This window comes from Homalodisca vitripennis, chromosome X, assembly GCF_021130785.1.
Source record: "Homalodisca vitripennis isolate AUS2020 chromosome X, UT_GWSS_2.1, whole genome shotgun sequence".
Classification (NCBI taxonomy): domain Eukaryota; kingdom Metazoa; phylum Arthropoda; class Insecta; order Hemiptera; family Cicadellidae; genus Homalodisca; species Homalodisca vitripennis.
In genome coordinates, this window is record NC_060215.1 from 116,405,572 (window position 1) to 116,433,485 (window position 27,914).

The 27,914-nt window shown below is 33.6% G+C and overlaps 1 protein-coding gene across 1 annotated transcript in view; it reads right to left on the minus strand.

Moving 5' to 3' along the window:
* Window positions 1-27,914, minus strand: part of LOC124369814 (angiotensin-converting enzyme-like) — a 285,432-nt gene that overhangs the window by 6,499 nt on the left and 251,019 nt on the right. Inside the window, exon 12 of the mRNA XM_046827929.1 lies at window positions 19,751-19,894. Coding sequence (XP_046683885.1) covers window positions 19,751-19,894 — 144 coding nt within the window. The remainder of the gene's footprint in view (window positions 1-19,750; window positions 19,895-27,914) is intronic.

The following is a 27,914-nucleotide window of genomic DNA, read 5'->3' on the forward strand; positions in this document are numbered from 1 at the left end:
GCTCTATGTAGATAGCTGTGTGTTAGTAATACTATATTTGTTAAGGTAAAAAAGTTCATCGATTCATCGAGACAGACGCTTTTGAGGTTATTTCAAAAGTCATAAGGTGGGATCAGGAGAGAGCTTGTTAACTGATGACTTGGAGAGCTTGGATTGGGAAATAGTGAGAGGCCTGCAAAGATAGAGTTCAAAGGAAACGAGACAGGAATATGTGATGTTGAGGTTGGTGAGAGAGGTAAAAAAAAGAGCTATTGGAAGATGAAAAATGATAAAAAGGAGATTTAAAGGAGAGACCTACAAGCTTATTATAGTATTACCAATTAGTGATTACGGCTGAAGTGCCAGATGGACGGCTCGCACGCACGCACGCACCCCCACACTCACAAGCGCAGAGGGTTGGGGGTTGAGACTAGCACGGCAACTCCCGGTTTCCATTCCATCAGTCAACTGACCGGGTTATTCAGTAACATCGACTAAGAAATACTCTGTGGCAATTTCAGTTATTATACGTAGTTTGTTATAATTTTTCAGTAATGATGTTTACATTATATAAATACTAATCAATTTAGAATACAATTACAAGTAACAAAAAGTTTTATTTCATTGGGGAAGTGCACATTGTGACTAACAGGGCGGAAATATGTTCGGTACGGATCCCCTGCACTTGTGTGTAGGGTCTACTGTGTGTGAGAGTGAACCTACCTGAGCCCGGCCGCAAACCCTAATTCCTAACACTATAGTAGGAAGAATAATATTTATCAAGAGGGTTTGTTAAAGGAAGGTGGAACAATTAAGGAAGGAATAGACGAAGCTTTGAGATAGATCTTTAGAGTGTTGGTGTGAGATGATAATTCGTAGTAAAATACAGAAGCACGGAGAGAAATCAGGAGTGGAATGAGTATGGCAAGTGGAGAATAAGATGACGGGCTTTTATATTTTAAAATCTGAGTAAGCGGTGGGAGATTCAAGAACAAGAAGCGTCCAGGAACAGACGGAATGCAGGGGGATGATCAATATATGACAGTTTTCCCTATTAGACTTGGTTTTTGTATGCTGTCCTTCGTTCCTCGTTATGTCATTATTAGCACTAATCTCTTTCAGCCGTGATCGTTTTTGGCATATCGCTTTCCAGGTACCAGATGAAAATCAATAACAATTAAGCTGGAAAACAACTTTTGCTATACAATTCTCCATTTATACAACAATCATTTTACTATAAACATATGTAATATAGAATAGACTTATCTGTCATATTTTTGTATAAAGAGACAGAAGGGATCAATCGATATTTCTTCCAAACTCCTTGAAATCGACCCTTATATTTGTGTATTTTTTAAACCTGCCAATGGGTTTTTAATCACACGCAGTGACTGCTACGAGCTACAAGATCAGTGAAATTATGAGTTTAAAACAAACTTTAATTTTTTTATTTAGACATCTTAGATTTAATTAAAAGAACGGAAAACGTAAATAAAATTTGTGTAAATACAAAAGAGCACCAACCTAGTGCCCACCTTATGAAATTAGAAGCCATATATCAACTTTTTTTTCTAACTGGGAATCGTATTAAAGTAATTGCCGAAAGTAAAAAGGTAATGTTTCGAGAACAGACAAAAGAAGGAGAAAGAGGAAGAAAGAAGATAACAAGCAAGATAAATACGATAGAGTGGGAGCTTGTGATGTGCTATTCATTCTGTAGCTCGTATAGATGGTGAGTATCATAAAAAGTTTTGTTTTTAAAGCAAAGTTTAAATCTGACATGGTTGACAGGCTACGAATGTATTTATATACTCCTTATGCTGTCAATAAACTATTGAGTATTACCATTGTATCGTTAGAAAGTTTGTCTCGTTATAACATGCTACGATTAACACATTTCTTCAATTAGACCTGTATTATCGTGCAATGGCGAGCACGTAAATTCCTGAACTATACAATTTACAACGAATTTCATGATTTAAAATCGGATTGTGATATGAGATTTCTTTGCTGCATAAAGTGTCTGTAACTGACGCTTTGCGATGATTCACGGCCTCTTATCGTAAAAATAACTTAGGGCATTATGTGAAACACACATTAGCTACAGAAAAAATGTAAGAGTTCGAATAACTTCGTATATAACAAGTTTAAGTTACCCATTATTTTGGAACCAGAGTAAGAATGTTCTAATTGGGTAAACTCGTACAAATAATTAACTTGTTGCAGTTGAACTGACGAATATATAAACATCAGCAATAAAACATTCAGTAAGAAAAACTACTTTAATTATTTAACTGCCAAATCCTTTAAATTTTCATTATTTTCCATTGAAACTATTACATTCTACAGTTTACAGTCATACACAATAATAACTATTAATTCAATGTTTAAATTTTAACCAAACAAGTAATTTATTTATCTTCCATAAATATAATGCAAAATAGACTTTTAGTTTCAAAACAAACGAAAATTACAAATGAAAGATGTTTCGGTGAAACTACAGTTTAAGGCAAGTAGAGTTCTGTTAATTGTAAAACACGTGGTAGAGCCACTATTATAGAACGATAACTCAGATAACACTGGATCATGATGTACAACCCAAGACAGTATCTTCTCAGGAAGCTGCCATGAAGTCCATCCTACCATGTACCTAACCCATCCACCGTGTAATCGCAGGATATACACATAACTTCTTATCTTGTTTCCTTCCTACTCTGTTTTCACCGAGCACATCGTTCATTCATGGTCTAGTCGGATGGCATGATACGTCTGAGAACTGCAATCACTCTCACGAGAGTTCAGTGTGTCTGAAAATTTCATTGTTACCAATATATGATTGTTTACATATGCAGACGGTTTATATCTTTTTTCTTCCAGCTAGAACAAAAACTAATTTCAAAGTGGCTGGCGCGTAAATAGCAGGAAGTAAATTCTATAATATACATTTTATAATCTGTAAATTAAATATTATAATAAGGATAGTCAGCCTTATTGTCATTGTTTGTGAAAATATGTAGCCTATCTTTAGCTAATAAGAGAAAACCAACGACAATGAGAAACACAATTTCTATCCAAAATGTGTACTTTAATCGCTAAAACCGTAGGTAAGATTCTATGCTGTGCTGGATAGAGCCAACGTGGAGATCTACAACTTTCATAATTCTTTTTTTAGCAATTTATAATGATGACAATGGGGATGAATGAGGCGCGCACGATAGGGATACTATTATAAATCTTCTACTTATCCTCATAAATATCCATTTCTTAAGGAGGTCTTCTTAAGATTTTTAAATAGTAATTCTATGTGACATTTTATTTTTAATGCCTTGATAAAATAGGGAAATGGTGAAAATTAGAGATCGACTCCCTCTCCATACTGTTGCGCATAAACATGAACACTTTTGAACCGGACGAGAGCACAGTAGACCAAGGGCAAAGTTGTTGTTTGCCAAGTAATAGGCAGACAAGGGAATTAATATCCATACAGCCACGCCGTGTCGTAACCTGGTCTGTTACACAGGTTTTTTTATAGATGGAAGAGACATTTAGCGCTTATTGACAATTTATCTATTAACAACTTGTATGTTCGTGAATATCGACAGCCTATTTCTTTCTTACTAGCTATACGTTTGTTTATATTTTGGGCTATTATAAGACGGGAATATTTCTAGAGGATGTGAAAGCAGGAATGATTGATAGTGATATCAAGATTATTTTCGCCAGAGGCTCATCAGACTCGCCTATCTGAAAATGAGGAGCTACGGTTGAATAAATCTACGACAAGATAACATAAATGTTTGTGTTTTTCAAAAAAACTTCGGTATATGCAAGCCTTGGCAATAAATATATGTATACGCATTATTTGGTATCGGTCTATGTTATTTATGGCGAGGAGGATAAATCTTATATAGATTTCAAGTCTTGCAAACAAGGATACCTATGGGTTTTATTGAAATGTTACCTAGGCCAAGATGTTATCTAGTCTCATAGATACAAGTACTGAAAGCGTGCAAAATTGCCAAGGACCTCCACTTAATAAGTGCGATACATTGAATGGTCACAAAAACAGTATAACTCAAAAAATTCACACTGTCATCGATTTAAAAGGTATTTATGCTATCTTTCATATGGAAAATTAAACAAGGTTATAGTTTACTACCTTGTTAGGTATTAATATCCCATTTTAAACTTCAAACTAGAATTTATACTTTCAGTCTTCGTTGTTGGAGTCGAAGACATATTATACGAAAGATGACCAAGAAGTAGAAGGACCGTGTTTCATCATCAAGTGAAGGGAGGCTTCGAACTACCATGGTCGTTTGAGACGCTTACCACAATTACCAATATAAATATATCGTCTGCTTAGATTTCATGGAACATAGAAACAACATCAATGTCACATCTAGCTTATGTAGCTACGCTATCAATACTGTGGCCTAATTCTCGTACAAGACTGTATTTGGAAATCTTGCAGAGTTTTATAGGACTTCTACGTGGTTTTCTTGCTACGCAAGTAAGTCGGTTTTACTGTCCCGAAGGTCTTTGCTGATATATTGTCATTCGCACCTGTTCAGTCCGTAGATATAAAACATGTAGTATTAAATTTATTCATCTATATAGTTTGTTTACAATTTTTGGCCTTGGTAGCTGCCATAATTGGAAGATTGCAGAAAAGTTGCGGACTATCAACTAGTCCAAAGACTTTTTTCTAACCTAAAAACTAAAAACATAGTTTTTTTAGTTTAGAACCACGTAGACCTGATTTGCTTCCATACGAGAATAACCCGTCCCCTCAAAAACGATGTAGATAGGCATATACCTTCGTGTGAGGTCTAAAATGAAATATGAGGTAGATACATAAAGGAAAAGAAATGCAATAATTAAATTTAACGCAAAGGATAATAATCTAATCAATGCAGCTATTACTAGAAGTTTTCTTTATATTGTCCAAACATTGTCATTTTAGCACTCAATATTTTAGTGTTAGAGAGAGCTTCTCAGCCCTAACTTCGCCTGGTAAAATAAGACATTCTTTACTTTTTTTTACTTTTTATTCTTTAACCTAATGCCTTTCCCTATTCTATGAAGTATGACTGGTACGTTATCCTGCAAAATCCTGATTCTGGATTCGTCACTGATGGAAGTATTTCGTAATCTGAATGGGATTTGAATCTTTTCCAAAGATGCCACTTGAAACGTCACAGAGATGCATAGAGTTATTAAGTTCACTTGCACTTCAGTACAAGCCACACAATTAGGGATTGCTATCCCGGAATCCGAGATCCTGGTATCGCGGACAGTTTTTATCCCAGAAAATCCCTGGATCTGAAAATCGTAAGCTCGTGAGTTTTGAATTTTAAAGGACATACCATTGTATTAAAAATAAGTTATTATTGAGAAAGTTTGTAGTAAAGAAGTATAAATGTTATAGAATTAATCTACATTATATTTCGCCGTTAAAATAAAATTGCAGTGAGCATGTTCCCGATTTGAGAGCAAGAACGTACCTAAAATATAATATTATTTATTTTAATTATTGGTTAATTTTTGCATATAGGCTACACGTCACCCGAAACTCCACAATCCCGAAACTTTCCATAATCCCGAAACCCCGGCATTACAAACATGGTCCGGGACTGCAACCCCTACACACAATAAAAAAATGCCATATTAGATATGAAATAAAAGAAAGAAATTTATTTGAAATAATTATCGAGTAAAAATGATTGGATGAGATTAGGGTAGATAAAATTAGCAAGATTCTAAAGTATATAAATACGAGAGAAGATCTTGCGTCATACAATTAGTAAGCACATATCCATGATGAAGAGAGATCTTTAGGGAAATAACACAATAATGTACTGCATATGGCAATGTTGCAGGCAAAACAAATTTAGGATAGGAGGCTGTTTAAAAAATTAATGTATACATATTATTCAAGCTGATGCTCTATTAGGATTATACATTTTGTTCAACGGAGCTCCAATTTTGTATCACTTTTTGAAATAAAATGGTCTAAAAAATCCACAACGTACGCATTCGTTCTTGGAATTTTATCATTGTTCAAAGAAGTTTTGGTAATTATTTTTGTGTTGAGCGACACATGTCAATCCGAGAGAACAGAATTACGTAGTAGAGAGTTATACTAGTAACAGAAAGTTATATAGTAACAGAGAGTTATATAGTATCATAGACGTACATTCATGATTCATATGAGTGTTACATACAGATTAACAATTTAACAGATTATTAAATCAATTGTGGCTGGAAGTTACTTTAAGAGATGCGAAAGGAAAAACCTCAATTTGTACCAGTCTCTCAGTATACAAGGAAGGGCCTATAAACCGCTCTCGTACTCAATTGGAGAAAAAGGCAATAAATAATTATATTGTTATAGAGTCTTTTCAATTGCATTAGATGGCGCCTATTGATTAATCAGGCAGAAAAGATTAAGTAGGTTTACAAAAATCATACGAGTCAATACTGTTGTGCAACCGGAGAAAGGAGATAGTATAACAGGCATTCGACTACAGGAAAGGTCAGGTTTACAAAAACTCACTTTATTGACAACTTAAACCTTCCGATTATGATATAACTCAATTTCCCAAAAAAAGCAATATGGCATTAAACTGGTATCAATAATGTCATGCCATAGTATTATGGGATTTTCTTCTCATTCACCGACGTGATACAACCATATTTCAAGGAATTTACTGCCATTCGTGAATTAAATTTATTATATCATTAGAATTTCTTGAATTCAACCTATTCTAAAAGGATCTTTGAACCTTTTTACTAAAATTAAGCTTAATTTATAAAGTGAAAAATAAAGTAAATGGTAGTACCTTACCTTCTTTAATATTACACTTAAAATTAAAATATTCTGGGAATGACGTTGGGCTAGCTGAAATTTAATCTACATAAAAAATGTATTTTACCCCTTTCTTCGATATGAATGAAAAGCAACATTTTCAAGTGACAGGAACTTCTATATTGCCGCTGAAAATGATTAGCGGCAACCTACCAAAAACTGCTACTTCTTCACATTAAAAATGTGATGTTAAGTTTATTATTATTAAAAATGCTCATATCTCCTGGAAATTGTAACTGTTGCTATTTAATACTTCTAAAATTGTGTAATATACTAGTTTTCCTCAATACATGTTTTTAATTTCTTATTTTCCAAGATACTTATACCATAATACACACAATTTAGTGACCCTCCAGATTGCTTGGTAAACAGATATGGACGTTTTCTAAGCCCTAATGACTTTTGGCTGTATTTCTCATTTAATTATGTTAATGTTTATTTCAACATGGTAGTTTTATATGCATAAGACTATGTATGTTTATTTCATTAAAATGACATTATAAAGCGCTAAAATGTGTATTGGCACTTATTTATGTAGTCTTGTATTCATGTTATGGTATGGATATTGCTACTGAAAGTTTAAAGTAGCTTTGTTCTTGTTCTGGACAAAGGCTTTAAAACACGTTAAAACAAAAGTATTCTAATAAGAGTTTTTTAAATTTATCGATTTTATTTATTAAATCGAATAGTTGAAACGAGAAAAACACGCTTATTGTGATTTACTAATCACTATTGCTTTGTTTAAAGAATCAATTTTATAACAAAAAAATACGAATCAACCAATACATTTTATTTTTAAAATTATTTCATTTTTTATATCATTAATTTTTTAACTTTAATTCTTATCAGCTCGAAAAAACTTCTTTTTGTGAAAGTCATGTGATACAATATGAGAGGTTTTGGAATTGATATTGCTGTATCGTACCCACAACTGACATCACGTACAACGAAAAGTCTTTGGGCTGTCAGGCCAATTTTCAAACGTTATGTGGATGAAAATGATTCAAATCGAACATCTACAGTATATTTGCGTTTATTTAAATAAATAAAACAAATACAGATCATTATGAAGTGTACAATTATACATGTTTAAGTCATTATACAAATTACATCCTTGTCACAGATTTTATAATTTTCTCTGCTGGCACCCCTAAATTTGAAAAATATACTCTGTGCTACTCATATGATTAGTAATATATTGTATAGGTTGAATAACTCTAAACGACAGGTACTTGCTGTTGAATATACTTTTAAATAACTACTAAAGTACATTAAAAATACTAAGTACATTAAGTTGGCCACGGTGTGCAGGTCCACCTATAATAGAGGATATTTTCACTATTTAAACCCTACATTCTTACGTATCTAAATTATCTCCATGATAAATAACATAACATTTCAAAATCTTTTGAAATTACTAAGGGATTGATATTATGCGCAAAAAATGCGTAGGACTACTTTTATACATGATTTTATGGAGATACATTTTGCAAGGAGTAATCTTCATTCTAAACCAAAAGGGTTTTGAAATATTTGCTAACAACCAAAGAAAATAATTACTTTCAAACATTTCTTCACCATATCATTCCCTACTCTCACGTAATTTCAGTAGTTATTCTAAGCATTTGACCTAGAATTACAAAAATATAAATTTTTAAAAGCACATGAATTCTATAGGATATTATGATTGAATTAGAGTTATAATGGGGCCGTTAAGGGCTTGTCTAACCTGAATCATGTAGACTAAAACAAGTTAGTTATTAGTCAGATAATTATTTTACTTATCATTAAAGATATAAAAATCCAAAAGAGATCTGAATAACTGTACACATAACACCGAATGTCGCTCTGTGAATTCGAAGTACTTTTACTGAGCACGAAATGAGATTAGACTGCAATGGTAGAATACAACCGTTACAGTGCTGTGTTACCAATTCTTTATAGTCCACTAAGAACTTTAATCAGAGATTGATTGAAGTATTTCAGAAAGTCGTGACTTATTAAATCTGAACCTGGTGCAACATTTTAAATGAAACTTTTCCAGGTCAATTGTGTACGGGTAAAAGTCAGTTGCAGCCGATTGCAGCAACCGTGACCTCCCATGACCTCACGGATGATCAGCTGTTTTCCGAATACTCGTAGCTTCAACAAGCGAGCGACGGTGACTTCCACGTACGTCGAGAGCAAACGTAATTTGCGGTAGTCAACTCCCCCCCTCTCCTACTCGGCGTAATCGTGGGAGCGGTCGAGGGGGGAGGACAGGTGTCAAGCGACCGCCAAATTACGTCATTGTTGGTCAAGTTCAACAACCGGAACAGGAACCCCGATCGCTTTCCTCGACCTGTCGCAGAATCCACGTAAAAAGCCCTCCGTTACCCACGATTCCCGTGTGGGCCCTCCTGCTCGCTTCCGGAATCGGCAAAAACCCACAAACGCGTGCCGGTTTTGTGGAAACAAGATGTCTTTGGGAAAAAAGTCGTTGTGACTTTAAAGTGAAAACCAGCGGCATTACTCGATTTCTAATCTTCTCGGGGCATAGAGACCAGTGCGTTATGCAATATGAGGTTTGTGTTTTGTGGATCTTTCACGAGTGTCGCTAGACAGCGAGATCAACGGTGTGAAGGTCCACCTATAATAGAGGATATTTTAACTATTAAACCCTACATTCTCATTTTCAAGGTCATCAAAAACCATATACAAACATTGGAAACAGGGGGATTCTTACGTACGTAAAAGGAAACACCTGAGATCACAGTGATAAACAAGCTGTGCCTTTCACGTTTGTTTACATGTTAAATAATTTAAAATGACCTTCTACTTCATTTTAAATTAGGAAAAAAACAATGCAACATCAGTATATTGTGTAAAAAACAATATTTAAAGTGAACCTATTTCTGGGCAGTTGTTTACGGCTAAGAATAGAATGACATTTCGCACAGTAATTAGTCCGCACAAAAACTACTCTTTATATTATAGCCTACTATATTTTAATTTATATTTTCCAAAGAAATCCCTCATTAGGTTTCGTTCTCATTCATGTTTTTAGTGAATGCGAGTTGCACGAGTCACGAGAAACACTTACGAAATAATGATGGACTAAGCGCGGGGGGGAGAGTCATTGACGAGCGAAAAAACCTCCACTGAGGTTATACTAACCTAAATGTTCAATGATGCATGTTGTTCATGGGAAATAAACCATGTTGTTGTGTGGGTTTCAAACATTTTACAATTTTATACGTCTCCAGACCAAAAATATATATTATTCTTATTCTATCTTTACCCAAGCCCAAATCACTGTCTGTTGACCACTGTAACAGTCCTTAATTGCCTCTAGACTGGCACCATCCACCTGTGTGTAGGTTTTCCTTGCAAATCGTCCTTATTAATAATTTAACTAAAAATAAATTAAAACTTAACACTTATTACTTTTTTAAGAAAGCTGATTTTTACAGTATATTTAATAAATTTAGATAATGTAATTGGGATGATGTGTATAGTATACATAACGAATATATATTAATGATCTTCCTAATTATTTAACACGGTCTAAATGCTTTTTTTATGCTTATGATTTGAAACTATGTAGAGAAATTCGAGACAATAACGACGTTACTGAACTGAAATCATCGCTAAATCTACTTAGCCTTTCGCGCTTAGGAAACTATTTATTTTTCAATGTGAAAAAATAATGAAAAAAATTAAATCTAACAGAATACTCTATTAATAGCATTAATCTACAATTAGTGATTCAAATTAAAGATCTTGGCGTAATATTTGACTCGCTTTTTACGTTTGACAATCACCTTAATTTTATCATAAATGGATGCCATAAAATGTTGGGTTTTGTAATTAGGAACACAAAGTTTTTCCATTCAATTGATTCTATAGTTAAATTATTCGTGAGAAGCAGGCTGGAATATTATGCAATAATTTTGAGCTAATTCAAAACAATTTTTAAGGTGTTTATATTTTAAAAGATTTAACTTTTCTTGTGAACGAAACCTGTCAACAACTGTCTTAAGCAGTATATGTTTCTTTAACAAGAAGAGTCCGATCCATTATTTTATACATTTATCAAATTTTACATAACTTAGTTGATAGCTCTCTTTCAGTTGGAAAGGTTTTTCTGCACGTTCCAAGAAGTAATCTGAGACCTTCCTTGGGTTTTTACACCACGTTGTCATACAGTGCAGTTTTATAATTTTTTATTTCTTAAAGGTATTAGGATGTTAAATATGTATAAAAATGAATTGGGTATATTTAATAATAATTTAAATTTACTCGTAAACAAGCTAAATATTATTTTTTTAAACTTAAGGTAGTAACATAAAATTATTATACTATGTATTGTACTATGTTTTTATTTTTTATCGTGCTGTAATAGAAACAGTTAATATTTTAGTAGCCTAATATTGATTTTGTAATTAAGTCTTTTTGTATACGTACTTATATATTATATTACTAATTATTATTATTAATTTCTATTGTAAATTTTATCTTTTTTGGGATAATATGCCTGTAGCTATTGTACAAAATAAAATAAATACATTTAATCACGAGAAATAGCTAACTACGATTTGGATCTGAAATTCTCCAGCTTGAAAATTTGTTTCCTTTAATTTTACAACATATATCTTCCTTTCCCAATTTTAAAAGCTAGAAACATATTAGTCGTTTACAAGAAACAGTTTATAAATATAGCACAGAGGAAGGTAAACACGCCATATTGAACAGCAAAAAGTGCTTGCCTCAGGGGTTAGGGATATCAAAGCAATTTTTTTCTTACATAGTACATTTTTTTTAAAATGTTTTCCGGTTCAAACCGCATCGAAGCATTGTTTGCACAGTTAAATTATTAAAATATGTCAGTTGCGTTGTGGAGAACCTTTTTAGTCAAGAGATGTTAACTAGTATCAGACCGGATAATAAAGTGAACACTCTGTGCGAGTAATCAATGTATCCCCGTGTCCATAGTCTGACTGGGCTGTTTCAGGCTAAACCGAAAATCGTAGTTGTTGCCTTTGAATTGTTTTGAAACTTTGGGGAACAATAGACAAAACATTATTTGTTTAACATGGTGACAGGATTTTTCTCAGTAGGAGTACAATTTCCACATTCTGGCATTAAAGTGATGGTAAAGGAATAGTGCACATTGTCACTAAATCAGTTTTATGCTTTACTAGCAAAAACGTAATATAATATTAAAAACGTGCCTTATGGAATCATATAAAATTAGACTTAAGAAATCAAAGTCATTGAATGTTAGGGGATAGCAACTCATACCCTCAGATTCTAATGAGTTGGGTTTACTCGTATACAGCCGCGTGCTGGCAGTTAAGATCACATTGAAGTTTTTCGTTTCACATATGCAAAGATTCAGTAATCAAAATCCAATCGTTGTAGGTTTTATAACAAAAAACACTACATTTTGTATTTTCTAATTCTTTTTGTTATTGGTTGTTGGGCATCGTAAACTTTTATTATATTATTGATTAAGACTTAGGTAATTCTTTTTTACATTTTTAATGAGCGATTATGGTAACAACATGAAATTAAAATTTGTGACAATAGGCATAATATATAGTTAATGAACCAGTGTCTCACAATTTAGGAATTTCCTCTCGTATGGACCAGCTTTTTATTATCAGGGAACATTTTTTTATTATCTTTAGCATGGTTCTCTTTGGACAATTCAAATAGCTGCAAGACATTTCGTTTTGAGTACATTGGGGTTTTCAATATTAAGTTTTTTTTTTTAATGGGGGACGTAAGAGATTTTCAAATGTCAAGTTCTTTGTTTTTCTTCCTGTACAGTTATTCGTTTTAACCTCCATTGCTCTAACATTTTTTATACGTATTTATTGTAGTGGACCATATGAGGCCGTCATACATGGTTTTGGAAGATTTATACCGAATTAAAAATTTATTTTACCCATTAATACTCGTATTATGGGAACCATTTTCTAATTTCATCGTTATGTGGATGAATCTCAACATTACTATATAGGAAGCGCCTTTAATTCCTGCTTTGTTTCTAGAAGTCATATATTCTGTTGTTTGACACTAACTGAGGAAAGTTGTTATGTAATAATGTTGGCAAAGTAACGTTCATTGCTTTTGTCCGGACAGTTATACATCTCTGCTTGTATACTTACAGCAATATATTCTTTGGAATTATTATTACGGAGAAATAATATGTTGGATCAACAATGATAATTCAACCACGTAAGTGGCAGATAATTAACTCGCAAGAGCCCTTATAATACAATATATATGCCTCTTCTTTGATTGATTGGCGAGGACATATCTCTGGCGAAGGCGAGTTCCTGCAACATAACTTAGGTCTGTGACTGGTATGGTTCACTTTATGTTATTACTAGTAATGACTCAGCAGATTGCATGTGTGTTTTAGTTATTGTTATTTTATATTATACGTAAGTTGAGCCGTAAACCAAGCCCTGTACTGTTTGTGAGAGTAAACTTTGTGCTAGTCAAACTATTTTACATTTATATGATTATCTTAAGTTCTTATAACAATCTTCAATGCCTAAAATTCATAGAGATTCACTGATGGAATAATTAAAATTATCGATCCCTTTGAAGAGGAGTTTAAGATCTTATAATCCTAAGTAGTAAACCTGTTAAAGAAAACTCTAGACTTTGGTTATCGAACTGGTGCAATCTCTTATAGTCCCCTCTAGATGCTAGGACTTTAAGTTCTAAAGCTGTCAATGCCTGCACGGAAGGAAATGCCGATGGCCGAGCGTCTAAGTCGTTGGACTTTGGGTCTGAGTTAGATATAACGCAGGTTCAAATCCTGTCTGTGACCATTGCAATTTTTATCAGTACCATTTACCTTGTATTGTATCGACTCTCCCCCTTATTCTGTTTGATAAGATCCTCGCACAGGCCAGTGGCCCATGAGGACGGACAGAATAAGGCTTAATTGGGGATCGGCCTCTCCTTAAAAAAAAAAGAAATTGCTGGGATTCGAGCCTATGCTGTTAAGAGTGCTTGAAGGTACAGCTGGCGGTGTTAATGTTACCTGGATACGCTGGTTGAGCGGACCAGGATTCAAGCTGTGAACCGCTTGCAGTTCATTTTAGTTAGGAAGGGCCGCCGGAACCTCCCGCTTTTCAGACAGATCTTTATAAAGCAACAATCCTAAAGAATATCAACTGAAGAGACGAAGCTGCTCTACTATCTTAATGAGTAATGGATCAGATAATGATACGATATCAATGAAAAAAAGAAAAGTTCGTAGCAAAATTTTAAATTTCGGTGTATCACAAGTCACTGTAATCGGCTACAAGTCTTTCGCAATGTCTCAAGCTGAATGTGACTTATTTAAGGTTTAATGACTCCTAGCTTTAGTCTGGATATATTTTATTTTTTAATTTAAATGTATATATTATGGTATATATATATATATATATATATATCACCAGAAACATGCGTCTGTAGAACTATCAGGGGAGGTTACAAACTTGTCTTTGCAGTGATGGGGTTCACTATTTAAAAGCAGAATATCATTAGTTAAAAGTACCGAATTCGGTGGGCTATTTTCATTATAGATAATTTTAGTATTGTTGTTTTGTCCTAACACGGATGCCATCTGACCATGCAACTGCTTCCTTCATCGAAGATGGTTTCATTTTGTACAGGAATGAAAGGGAATATGAAGCCAACTGTTGTATAGGACGTAGTGTTTTCCTCAATTCATTTTGTCATTAGGTCTGACCTGGAAATTCACGCAGATATAGTAATTGAGGCTATGTAGAGATAACTACTTTCGTAATGGTCTGGACAGTTTCTAAGCGGACTCGAGGATATAAATTAAGAATAATAAGAAGCTACAACTTCTTACCCTTTTCAACTTGCTTTGTTGTGCTTGTGTTGTCAACTTTTTGTTTTATGCAGAGTTGTTATAGAGTTGTGTATGGTCACAACAATCAATTTTTATATCAAGTAAGATAATACAGGCTGCTAAAGTATTATGGAAATGATAGATGAGTTGTGACTGTGTGACACCTACTCACATAATAGTTATTTTCAGTAACACGACATTTTTTCAAATATTACATCCTTGGGCTTTTGAGCCGTATTAGAAACTAGGTTTCTGAGACTTCTACTGGTCGGTTGATATCAGTCAATAGAATTGTGGGTGAGTTGTTGTGATGAAAGAAGCTTCACTTAAAAAGCAAAACGGGAAGATTTATTACTTGATAAGACTGGATTAATACTAACCCATAACTAATTATTTAATGAAGTTAATGCATAAAATCAATATTGCTTGTGAAATATATGCTTATTATCACTACAGTTCGATTATAATGAGAGAATAAAACTGCCTCTAGTATCCATAAACAATGATTGTAGCATGGCATTCTAAACTGCAAATGCCATGAATACATTTTTGGCACTGAAACTTTTGGCATCTTTAGGGCCTTTCATTGAATACTATGGATGGTTTCTAGTAGAGGAAAATATTGCACTTCCCAAGGCCAAAACATTTTCGTTCAAATACTATTCCCAAGATGTCAAACTAATTAAAGATTTAAAAAAGTTGATGTGGCATGCCTGTAAAGTAAGTGTGGAAAATGCACTGCAACACGAATATCGTTTCAAGCCAATCATTTTAAACAATTATTTAATCTCTGAATAAAAGTTGAATGGCAATAATTTTTAAGTTATAACATTATTAAATAACTGCTCTTGTTTTGAAACACTTGAATACTGTAACCTTTTAATAGGATAATAAATAGCAACAACCTAAATATTATTTAAACTGCAACAGGAGGAGTAATGCGTTTTATAAGTTAGTAGAATCAGATATTGTCGTTCTATGTACTTAATCAGCAATCTATCGTTAATTTGAAAATAACGTTCTGTACGATTAAAAAAGAATTTGTAATGTCATGAAACACATTGGAAAACTAATTTTACTGTAATAAACAATACCAATAGTGTACATATCTAAATAATTGTAATTTAGCAGTGTGCCAAGCAAGAATGTTGCCAGGAAAAGATTTGGGGGGAGGGAGGTCCAGATAACTGATATTTTTCCACAGTGGGTAGAGAGTAACGCCCCATTTTGTTCCTTAACAAGTTCTTGGTTCGTTCCTTTGTTGAAAACGATCTTTCAGCAGTAAAAGTCAGTAATAATGAATTATTTAAATAATAGTAATGGTTTACTAAAGTAAATGAAGACCAAACAAATCTGTAGTATATTCTTTTTAAATTATTAAAAACTTAATCAATTAATAATTTTAATTTTAAATATTTTTATATTTATTTCTACAGAAATTTTAATTATTTTGATAGATATCCTTTTTAGTTTGTTGTAATTAAGCTATAAAGTATAAGTAACAATGCGGTACAGTACAAGACTCATTCTCAAAACACAAGTTCTTACTTAGTTTGGGAATTAATTTCTAAGTTTTATTTTATAGAGATTTACAGCAACGTAACTAGTTATTGTAGTATTGTAGTAAGAGAATGAAAAAATTTGGTTGGGGATCAGACCTCTTGGACCCCCTCGTTGGCTACGTTCTTGGTGTCAAAACAAAAATGTCATATACTTTAACAAATAAAATGTTATATTTCACTTTTAAACATATTAGAACCAAGTTCTAGTTGTGTTTGATTCGTACACAAAACAGTAAACAGAGTGTAAATACTACATTAATTTAAATGGATTGTGTTTTTTGAATACTGAGTGCTGTGTTACGGAAGTCTTAAAGTATAAGCCACACATTAATTCAATGATGTGTACGCTCATTTTCCAATGTACTAAGTTGGTTAGGAAAGGTATTTGAAATAACAGACAAACCATCCAAGGGGTAACTGCCCTCATTCTTGCATGAGATCTGTTATAAGGCAGTTACACCCGATCTATACTCCAAGTAATTGAGTGATTTTCATATTTTATATTACTTGACAATGGATATATACGTGAAAGGGTAAATTTTAATACATACACTACATAAGACTTACATATTTCTAACTTCTGAACATGCACTCAAATTGCTCATATAAGATTTTTCTAATAATCTGAGTTAACAAAGAACCTAACTTGCGTATATTCGGAGACCTGATAATCGTCTAATGCGACTGCAAAAGCAAAGTGCGTTGACAGAGAGAGCAGAAAGTGGCCCGGTTGGGTTTGGCTGGGAGTTGTCTTATTTTGTAATGTGTCTAATGACACGGTTGCTTCCTGTTCCCTAACGCGGGAATGTCGCGTGCCCTACGCAGGGGACACCCCTGCGCGCGCGTGTCTACTACCGCATTGCTCGCTGCTCACACCTCAGTGAGCAGCAATCTCCCATACCTAGTAATTACTCCGACATTTACTTTGTAGCGAGTGAGTAGGAATTTGTGAACATTCCACATGTATACCTATGTGCTCATTCTTTGTACTATTTAATGCAAAAAAGGACCGTGGAAAATACAGATCATCGCAAAATATAAATCATTTATAAGCACCTAATCGCACTAATTTAGCAGTAAAATTACATACTCTTGGAACAAATACAAAACAAAAGCTAAAGGAATTCACAAGTAAAAAGTTCTCAATGACATCTCAGAAGTTCTAAAATGTATCTTTTACATCAACAAGTGTTTTCATTTGACTCTCGAAATTGAATAGAAAACGAGATGAGAAATAATGTTGAAGCCTTTCATATCGCCGAAAATTCTGAAACTTTAAGGTTATTCCTTTCTAAACTACCTTCATAATTCACCTATCCACATCAAACTTGAGGTATGGCCGGTTATATATACCTTCAAACTAAATTCTTTCAAGCATTCACCTGCTGGCTCATCCCCCACATATATGGGTTCAGATCAAGGAGGCTGATCATGGAGGAAGGTAGTACGTCAACATTTTTCTACTTCCCGTTCATCTGTAGGGGTACAGAGGCCACTACCCAATACAGGACTTCTGTTCAGTCTTCTACAGCGTTCCGAATCTCAGAGTTCTCGAAAGACTTTTTTTATGTCCTGCGCATAACCATTTGGGTTATATCCTAGACATCCAAACTTAATTGGTTGATGGGCAAGCTCGGACAACGAGCCCTGCATGCAGGATAATTGTCTCTATGATGCGCTGTTGACCACTCGAGATTAGTGTCAACAGCAACTCCCTAGGAGTAGAAACCTTCAATCGAGAATACCTTGTGATCTCTATGTTAGTATCAGAGACAATGGTGAAATTTTAAAGCATATTGAATTTAATTCTTTCCATTAGTAATTTTTTTTTGGGGGGGGGAAGAGGAAATACTGAATTTAAATCTGAATTTAAAAGCTTCTTTAGTTGGTTGGTTTAGATAACTTATTTTCACTTATACCAATTAAATGTACGAGTGTATTGATTGTTTATTAATATGATATCCTACTTTAACAATGCTTCCAAATTGAACGTTTCCAGCGATTCAGCATGGGACGTTCGTTTCCTGAGGAGACAAAAAGACGACGATGAGAAAAATGAATTGTCTTTGTTCTTTTTGAATGTGAGGTATTAAACCATTCAAAACAATTGAGCGGCCTTCGAAATCATTTAACAGTTTGAACTTTCACATAGCATAAGGCTTTAGCATGTCCACCTCCAAATACACCGTTTTAAGTAGGCTCCGCCTATCATCCATGGACAATTCCGAGTCCCGACAACGACTCGAATTAAGCCAAGTTTCTGTACGAGTACGATCACAATCTACCGGGTCATTCACTCATGATACGTCGCCATCGTTTGTGCGATGGCCCACCATGAGAGATGGAATGGCATAGTAAGCACACTGTTTTGAACTTTCGGTCAGGGGGCCCAAGGGGATGTAAGCGCCCAATAGGCGGGTTCCGCCTTAGAAGCGTTCAGGCATATGTATGGATTGTAACTTCGCACAAACTCCAAATGTCCAAACTTGTATTTGTTATTGTTGGTCAAATTTAATTTTTTTCGTACCATTGAATTCGTTTCATTAAGATATTTCAAATTATATTCTGGTTGAATTATGGTTCTAACAAGTTTCCACGACTCCGCATACACAGTTTGTTCCATCAGGAGTTGAAACCCCATAAGGAGAAAAAAAGATCCTTCTTTGCTCTACTATAATGAACAAAACTCTATTTCTTAAGATAATCCATTGAAAATAATTGAGCGATTATAAAAAATGTTTGGCATACTGTATATTTACATACATACGGCTTTAAATTAGTTTTAGCATGTCAAACAAATATATGTAAACTATGGTACTGCATAAAATCAAAGTCAACTGATGAAATTGAAATGTTAATATTATATATCTTCATCTTCTCCTTTAAACCTTCGCAAGAAATAACGAAAGCTGTGTCATAATCAAGACCCAAAGCACTTCTGAAATCCTGTTGAAAATTACACTATGAATTATCTCCATATTTTTATACCTATATTATGTATTATGAAAGGATATATTTATTACGTCCTTCCAAATACTTATTTCTTGTTCTTGCCACTGTGTCAGATAGCTATCGAGATTTTGAAGGAGGAAGTGAACGTCCAAAGACAGAGTAGAACAGGTTCCTCTGCTTCCTGTATATCAAGTGGTTGCTCTGTATTTATCAGACATTAGTTCTAATTAGGGTCCCGTCGCCGCCGCCGGTAAATGTCACACATATCTCGCATAGAGACATTTCTTAACAAGGAACTGCATCCAGCTTATGCTTGTTCAACATTACGTGTATAGTATACAGTATATATCTGTCACCGAATTTGCTTCCTTTGCAGGATTAACGGATAACCGTTGACTCTGATGTAAATTAAGTTTAGCAATCCATATTATGGTATTTTAAAATTATTCTTTATAATAATAATATTTGTAACAGTAATATTTTACTACTGTTTTATAACTCATGCTTCATTTTACTCACTGTAGTACGTGACCTGCTTCCTTGCTACGATAAATATCGCACTTGTGGAGCGGCTGTCCATAGGCATTATTGTGCTCGGACTGCTGGGCAGCTTTGCAGAGAGCGCGATGGATTTGGAATTGGAGCACGGTGCCTACGAAGTACCTGAAACAGTGACCACACCATCAGAACAAGTAATAGAACAGTGAATTGCTGAGCAGCTTTGCGGACAGTGAGATGGATTAGGAATTGCAACACGGTGCTTACGAAGTACCTGAAACATCAGTTACCTCATTACAAGTCAATGAACATTTAACTGCTATGAGATTAACTAATATAAGATTATTTTGAAATCGGAATAGGAGAAACACCTACAGCATTAACCGGTCATAAGTAAAAGAAACTTGTCACATACTACGGGAAATGCATTATGTGAACATTTGGAACTTTTGTGAAACGTGTTCAGAAAAAAAGGTATTATAGCCAGTCTGCTTAAATAACTTTCAATATAGATGGGTGACAAATTTAAGTTTTGTGTTAGCAGTGTATTTTAAAACTACATCACAGTTTTCTTAAAATAACAAAAACTTTTATTATTACTATTTTTTAAGTAATATTCATGAACCAAATTATTGAGTTCAGTTCTCATGCCTTTATTTAACAGGGTGTATAATGATTATGTAAAACATATACTATCATATAACACATTGTGCAAACAATTGTTACGAATTACGAAATTTCGTATGTATTATACTATTCTTCACACTGTCAAAAGAACAAAACACGTTTACTCACCATCCAAATAATTTCAGTATTGATGAAATTTTAATATGCTAAATAAAAAAATATCAAAAGTAAAGTGTTTAAAAAAAGTTTTAAACAAATATATAATAAAATTGAAATTATCAAAAATTTAAAAATAATACGCAATATTTTTCAGGTCATGGAGAAACCCGTTGAAAGCATAAAAGTAATTTGACTACAGGTGTAAATCAGCTTTACCTCGTCGGTCCTTCTGCCAATGTACATCTTTGAAAATAGCTTCCAAGGCAGGCGAAGTCGTAAATATTTGAACATTAGCACTGTTAGCTGTCCATGGGAGCAAGAAACATTTTCGGTAGCTAAAACAAATACTTGCACTCTTCACAAATCGCGACTCAAGCAACAAAACGTACCCGAGCCGATTACATTGGTTGTCGATTAATACGATATGGATATTCCAACAATTTTGTTGATGAATTTAAGTAGTTAAAATATTATAACACAAACATTTATGTTTGGAATTAGAACTGTACTTAATATTAAATACTTATAACAAAAATGGGTTGCCTTGTAAGAAACATTTTCGGTAGCTAAAACAAATACTTGCACTCTTCACAAATCGCGACCCAAGCAACAAAACGTGCCCGAGCCGATTACATTTGGTTGTCGATTAATACGATATGGATAATTCCAACAATTTTGTTGATGAATTTAAGTAGTTAAAATATTATAACACAAACATTTATGTTTGGAATTAGAACTGTAGATTAATATTAAATACTTATAACAAAAATGGGTGCCTTGTAAGAAAACATTTTCGGTAGCTAAACAAATACTTGCACTCTTCACAAATCGCGACCCAAGCAACAAAACGTGCCCGAGCCGATTACATTGGTTGTCGATTAATACGATATGGATATTCCAACAATTTTTGTTGATGAATTTAAGTAGTTAAAATATTATAACACAAACATTTATGTTTGAATTAGAACTGTACATTAATATTAAATACTTATAACAAAAAATGGGTGCCTTGTAAGAAACATTTTCGGTAGCTAAACAAATACTTGCACTCTTCACAAATCGCGACCCAAGCAACAAAACGTGCCCGAGCCGATTACATTGGTTGTCGATTAATACGATATGGATATTCCCAACAATTTTGTTGATGAATTTAAGTAGTTAAAATATTATAACACAAACATTTATGTTTGGAATTAGAACTGTACATTAATATTAAATACTTATAACAAAAATGGGTGCCTTGTAAGAAACATTTTCGGTAGCTAAAAACAAATACTTGCACTCTTCACAAATCGCGACTCAAGCAACAAAAAGTGCCCGAGCCGATTACATTGGTTGTCGATTAATACGATAATGGATATTCCAACAATTTTGTTGATGAATTTAAGTAGTTAAAATATTATAACACAAACATTTATGTTTGGAATTAGAACTGTACATTAATATTAAATACTTTATAACAAAAATGGGTGCCTTGTAAGAAAACATTTTCGGTAGCTAAACAAATACTTGCACTCTTCACAAATCGCGACCCAAGCAACAAAACGGTGCCCGAGCCGATTACATTGGTTGTCGATTAATACGATATGGATATTCCAACAATTTTGTTGATGAATTTAAGTAGTTAAAATATTATAACACAAACATTTATGTTTGGAATTAGAACTGTACATTAATATTAAATACTTATAACAAAAATTAGTGCCTTGTAAGAAAACATTTTCGGTAGCTAAACAAATACTTGCACTCTTCACAAATCGCGACCCAAGCAACAAAACGTGCCCGAGCCGATTACATTGGTTGTCGATTAATACGATATGGATATTCTCAACAATTTTGTTGATGAATTTAAGTAGTTAAAATATTATAACACAAACATTTATGTTTGGAATTAGAACTGTATATTAATATTAAATACTTATAACAAAAATGGGTGCCTTGTAAGAAACATTTTCGGTAGCTAAACAAATACTTGCACTCTTCACAAATCGCGACCCAAGCAACAAAACGTGCCCGAGCCGATTACATTGGTTGTCGATTAATACGATATGGATATTCCAACAATTTTGTTGATGAATTTAAGTAGTTAAAATATTATAAACACAAACATTTATGTTTGGAATTAGAACTGTACATTAATATTAAATACTTATAACAAAAAATGGGTGCCTTGTAAGAAACATTTTCGGTAGCTAAACAAATACTTGCACTCTTCACAAATCGCGACCCAAGCAACAAAACGTGCCCGAGCCGATTACATTTGTTGTCGATTAATACGATATGGATATTCCAACAATTTTGTTGATGAATTTAAGTAGTTAAAATATTATAACACAAACATTTATGTTTGGAATTAGAACTGTACATTAATATTAAATACTTATAACAAAAAATGGGTGCCTTGTAAGAAAACATTTTCGGTAGCTAAACAAATACTTGCACTCTTCACAAATCGCGACCCAAGCAACAAAACGTGCCCGAGCCGATTACATTGGTTGTCGATTAATACGATATGGATATTCCAACAATTTTGTTGATGGAATTTTAAGTAGTTAAAATATTATAACACAAACATTTATGTTTGGAATTAGAAACTGTACATTAATATTAAATACTTATAACAAAAATGGGTGCCTTGTAAGAAACATTTTCGGTAGCTAAACAAATACTTGCACTCTTCACAAATCGCGACCCAAGCAACAAAACGTGCCCGAGCCGATTACATTGGTTGTCGATTAATACGATATGGATATTCCAACAATTTTGTGTATGAATTTAAGTAGTTAAATATTATAACACAAACATTTATGTTTGGAAATTAGAAACTGTACATTAATATTAAATACTTATAACAAAAATGGGGTGCCTTGTAAGAAACATTTTCGGTAGCTAAACAAATACTTGCACTCTTCACAAATCGCGACCCAAGCAACAAAACGTGCCCGAGCCGAATTACATTGGTTGTCGATTAATACGATATGGATATTACAACAATTTTGTTTGATGAATTTAAAAGTAGTTAAAAATATTATAACACAAACATTTATGTTTGGAATTAGAACTGTACATTAATATTAAATACTTATAACAAAAATGGGTGGCCTTGTAAGAAACATTTTCGGTAGCTAAACAAATACTTGCACTCTTCACAAATCGCGACCCAAGCAACAAAACGTGCCCGAGCCGATTACATTGGTTGTCGATTAATACGATATGGATATTACAACAATTTTGTTGATGAATTTAAGTAGTTAAAATATTATAACACAACCATTTATGTTTGGAATTAGAACTGTACATTAATATTAAATACTTATAACAAAAATGGGTGTCTTGCCTAAATCTTCCTATAAACTTTAGACGAAGACCTAAAGCGATATAACATTTCAACTATCGATGAGCCTGACAGAACGCAAGGAAAGTTTGATCAACTAATCCAAGAAAGTAACGACATCACATGTGTTTGTAGCTTGAAGAAAATGTCATATTTTTGTACTTTATTATGCGTTTTTCTTGTTACCATGAACCCATAAACATGTAAAATTGTTAGATTATTATTGTTTGCTTTAAATTTTTAATTTTTGGCTCACCTTTTTTTTGAACCAAGAGGCCTATGTACTAAATCTCTACGACTTTTTGTAACAAGAATTTAACAAAGACGGCTAGACACAGAACGACGCGATTTGAAGAAAGATCAATCGCGGTACATTAATAATAATACACCAAAAGATTACTAAAGCCCTGTCTCAGTTGGGGTATGACCCCGTGTTCATAACTGGAACTTCCGATCTCTGACAGGAAGGCAACAGAAACGATAAGAAGGTGTTAATATCAAAGAGATTAAATCAAGAAAGTGACGGTTCCGAAGAAAGTGAAGGCGTTACCGTCGCGTCAACGTTTTACTACAGCCGGCAGCATTTTGAGAGCTGGTACAATTTATAGCCACTGTTAGATCTACTACGGGTAAGTAATACTAAACCAACAGTTTTTCCTTGAACTGAATTTGGAAGAAGTGGTTCAGTTATCCATGCGAGGGAGCAAGACGCTTTCTGATGGAGAAAATCCGACTTAGGCGGAAAATTTTGTATCAAAGAGGTTACAAAAGTCCGTTGATTCTGGTTAAGATTGGGGTGAGGTATTAGTAGATGTTTCTGAGAACTGGAAACTCAAAAGGAATCCTGAGGTCCATAATTCCAAGTTACGATTCTGTAAAAATAATTCTAATATATAATAATTCTAATCAATTTACAAAAACCAACTAATGATGTAAAATAGTTGGACTAAATCACTGAAATTGCTTACAATGAAACGGTACATTTCTTACAAATTGGAAAAGAAATGTCACAATGGCCTAAATGTGTCTGCTTTGAACTTAGCTACACATATACATTCTTAAGGCATATTCTAATCAATTTCATCGCATTCTTTGTCGTTATATGAAGAGAAACTTATTTTATTAAGGGAAAGTTGTCAGTATGTCTCATTTAAAAATAGCAAACTTAAAGATTTGTAATTTTATTTTAAAGAATGTTCGTAGTATTCCTTAAAATGTACTTATTAAAAATCGATTAACCATTATAAACATCTGGATTTCTAGGTTTTAGGAGAATAATCCATGAATTGGTAAAAAAAATGGCACAAGGATTTAAAGGATCATGTAAAGGATTTAAATTTAATTAAAAACTCAAAATGTAAAACGTACACAGTTTAGTTATTGACAATGTTGTTTATTTTCATTCCTAAGTAACAGTTGTGTTAGTAACATTTAATTTAGTTTCGAATAACGATTTTTGTTATTGTATTCACGCCATCTTGCTATTATTAAAATACAATTTACTTGTAGTTTTCTCTTAATTTAGCTTTATTATTATGTTCAAAGTAATCTACTTAAAGTATTTGTTTGCCATTTTTGGCAGTAAATTAGGTTTTATAGTACGATGAATTTATAACATGGTCTACCATTTTTGAATTGAGTAAAGTATTTGAAAACTAATGAAGTGTTGTACTTAGTTCAGAAATAGCAATCGTACACAGAATTATAAAGCAAACAAAGTGCGTAATGGTTGAGTTCTTTTTATTTGTTTTATGTAATAACCTAGACTGCGAAGTTTGGCGCACACTTCCTGTACAAAACGAAAACTTTCTTTGCTAAGTACCGGTCATATTATACGCTGGAAGTTGCACTATAAATCTAGCTAACGAAGCACACCACTTAGACTAAAATGTGCAAAGACTCCACTTGTTACACCCGACAAACGATTTATTATGTACTCCATGGCTAAAAAGCTCGCTATATGTGGAGTAGTTAATGGAGGTTTTCAGGTGAACTCTTTCCGGAACGAGTGGCGAGTGGCGGTGGCAGACGACTGGCCGGAAGTTTGAGTTACATCACTAGCAGACCTGGATATGTTACATATGGCACAATTAGCCCTACAGCAAGTGATTGTCCACTTCTCAGCCGACCGCGACCGCTCTAACTCCTCCATAAATAACTCTTCTTGGTTGTATAATTCCATCGTTACTCGTCGATGTCTCTTGGATCCTTGGAGATCTTTATATCCTCTCGCATCATGACGCCCTCAGGTGGTCGATCCCGTGGACAAGCCACCACCCGGAGAAAAAGCAGTTAAAAGAAGTCAATTGAGGTCCATTAAAAATTGGGCAGTCAATATCCACGTAGATATTCCAAGAAAGGAAATTCACCGATAATCACCCTCATAATACATAACCACCACCATTCGGCGTATAGAAAGTACAAGATACGAATATCTGTGATTATGATCTACGTGGCAGCTGCGAAAGTGATTTGGTCCAACCGGGCAACAGACGGTCTTGGCCCGGTACGTGCACTCAGCTCGTGAACAAGGCGGTAATGGTGTTCACTGCTTTGCCATTTTCGTGGTACATAAAATACTTATTGCACAGTTCAATCACCCATTTTATCCTCGTCAACATGATATTCAATTGTTATAGAAAATTCAGTTTGAATGAAAGAAATATTTACCTAATCCTTGGTTAAAGGTTTAATCCTGTGTATGTATTTGATGACCGTGATCGTCTACGGTCCTGTGATACCTGGTTTAAGAGAAATCCACGATGATTATTGTCCAAATTATTCGGTACAATTCTCTTCCGTACGGCCCAACACTACTACGTCAGAAAATAATTGTGACCATGATAGTTGGCGATAATTGGGGATTGTTAATCAATCTAAAAATCTGATCTACTTAATTTCCCTTAATGCGTTTTTTGTGTGCTCTGTTGGAAAATTGTTTTGGTGAAAAACAAAGTATGATATCATTTTCTGTAATCATGAAAGCAGCGAAAGCGTTGTTCCAAGAATACCCATTGGACTCATATAGGACTATAGCACCAATTTGTCATCCTTTATGGACAAACCAACTGTTACGGAAAGTTTATCTTCAGCTCTATTTTGAAAATACCTAAACTGTTTCTTACTGAGCACCCATCGTACAAGCTACTAAGTACTAGGTACAATCACTAAGTATTGCAATTCCATGTTTTATTTCCAAGCAGCTAAAGAGTTTTTTGTTTAAATGTTTGGTGGATATTCCTAGATTTCTTACAGGACGTATACCAAATTTGAATGTCTTAACCCTCTCCATTCTCTGATAATTTAATTGCATCTATAAAATACATAACGCTATCTCTTTTTTCATAGTATTTTCAATAAAATATAATGCCAAGGGGTCAATACCGTTCCCCAATATTTAATGAGAAGTGCTAATGTACAGGCTGAGCTGATATTTGAAAAGAATATAATTAATATTAAATGTTTATATTCTTGAGTTTAAATTTAGGAATATTAAAAAATATTATGTTTAATAAACTTTTGATAAACATTAAAACGAGTAGTAAAAGTATTTTACTTTACAGAAATAAGGATTATTAAGCCTTTTAACTAACTGAAAGTGTATTTCAGGCAATATTGTTACAAAGCATTACTTGACGCTGCCGAAAAAGACATGTAGGGAAGCTGAACGGTTAGACCAATCTATGATTCATGTGCGATCATGAATACCAGCCATTATTAATTCAGATCGAAAAATTAATAATTAAATTAATTTTGCTCGAGAAGGGCGCACATAGGGATTTTTCCACCGAATTTAATATTATTTAGTCACGGTGTTAAGAAGGGCATTTAACAATATTTCATTGATTAAGGTAAAATTCCAAACTAAGATATTGTTGTACATAATGTATATAAGTGCTTGAATACATGTTTTAATCTATTACTTCTCTTGGCACTCCCTCGTGTGTCCATGTTTAATTATAAAACCTTATAAAACAATACTCAAAACAAAACGTAAGCAGAATAAAGAAAACCCCATTAAAATACATATATTTTTATTTGCTTTAAATCGCCAAGAGCAATGAT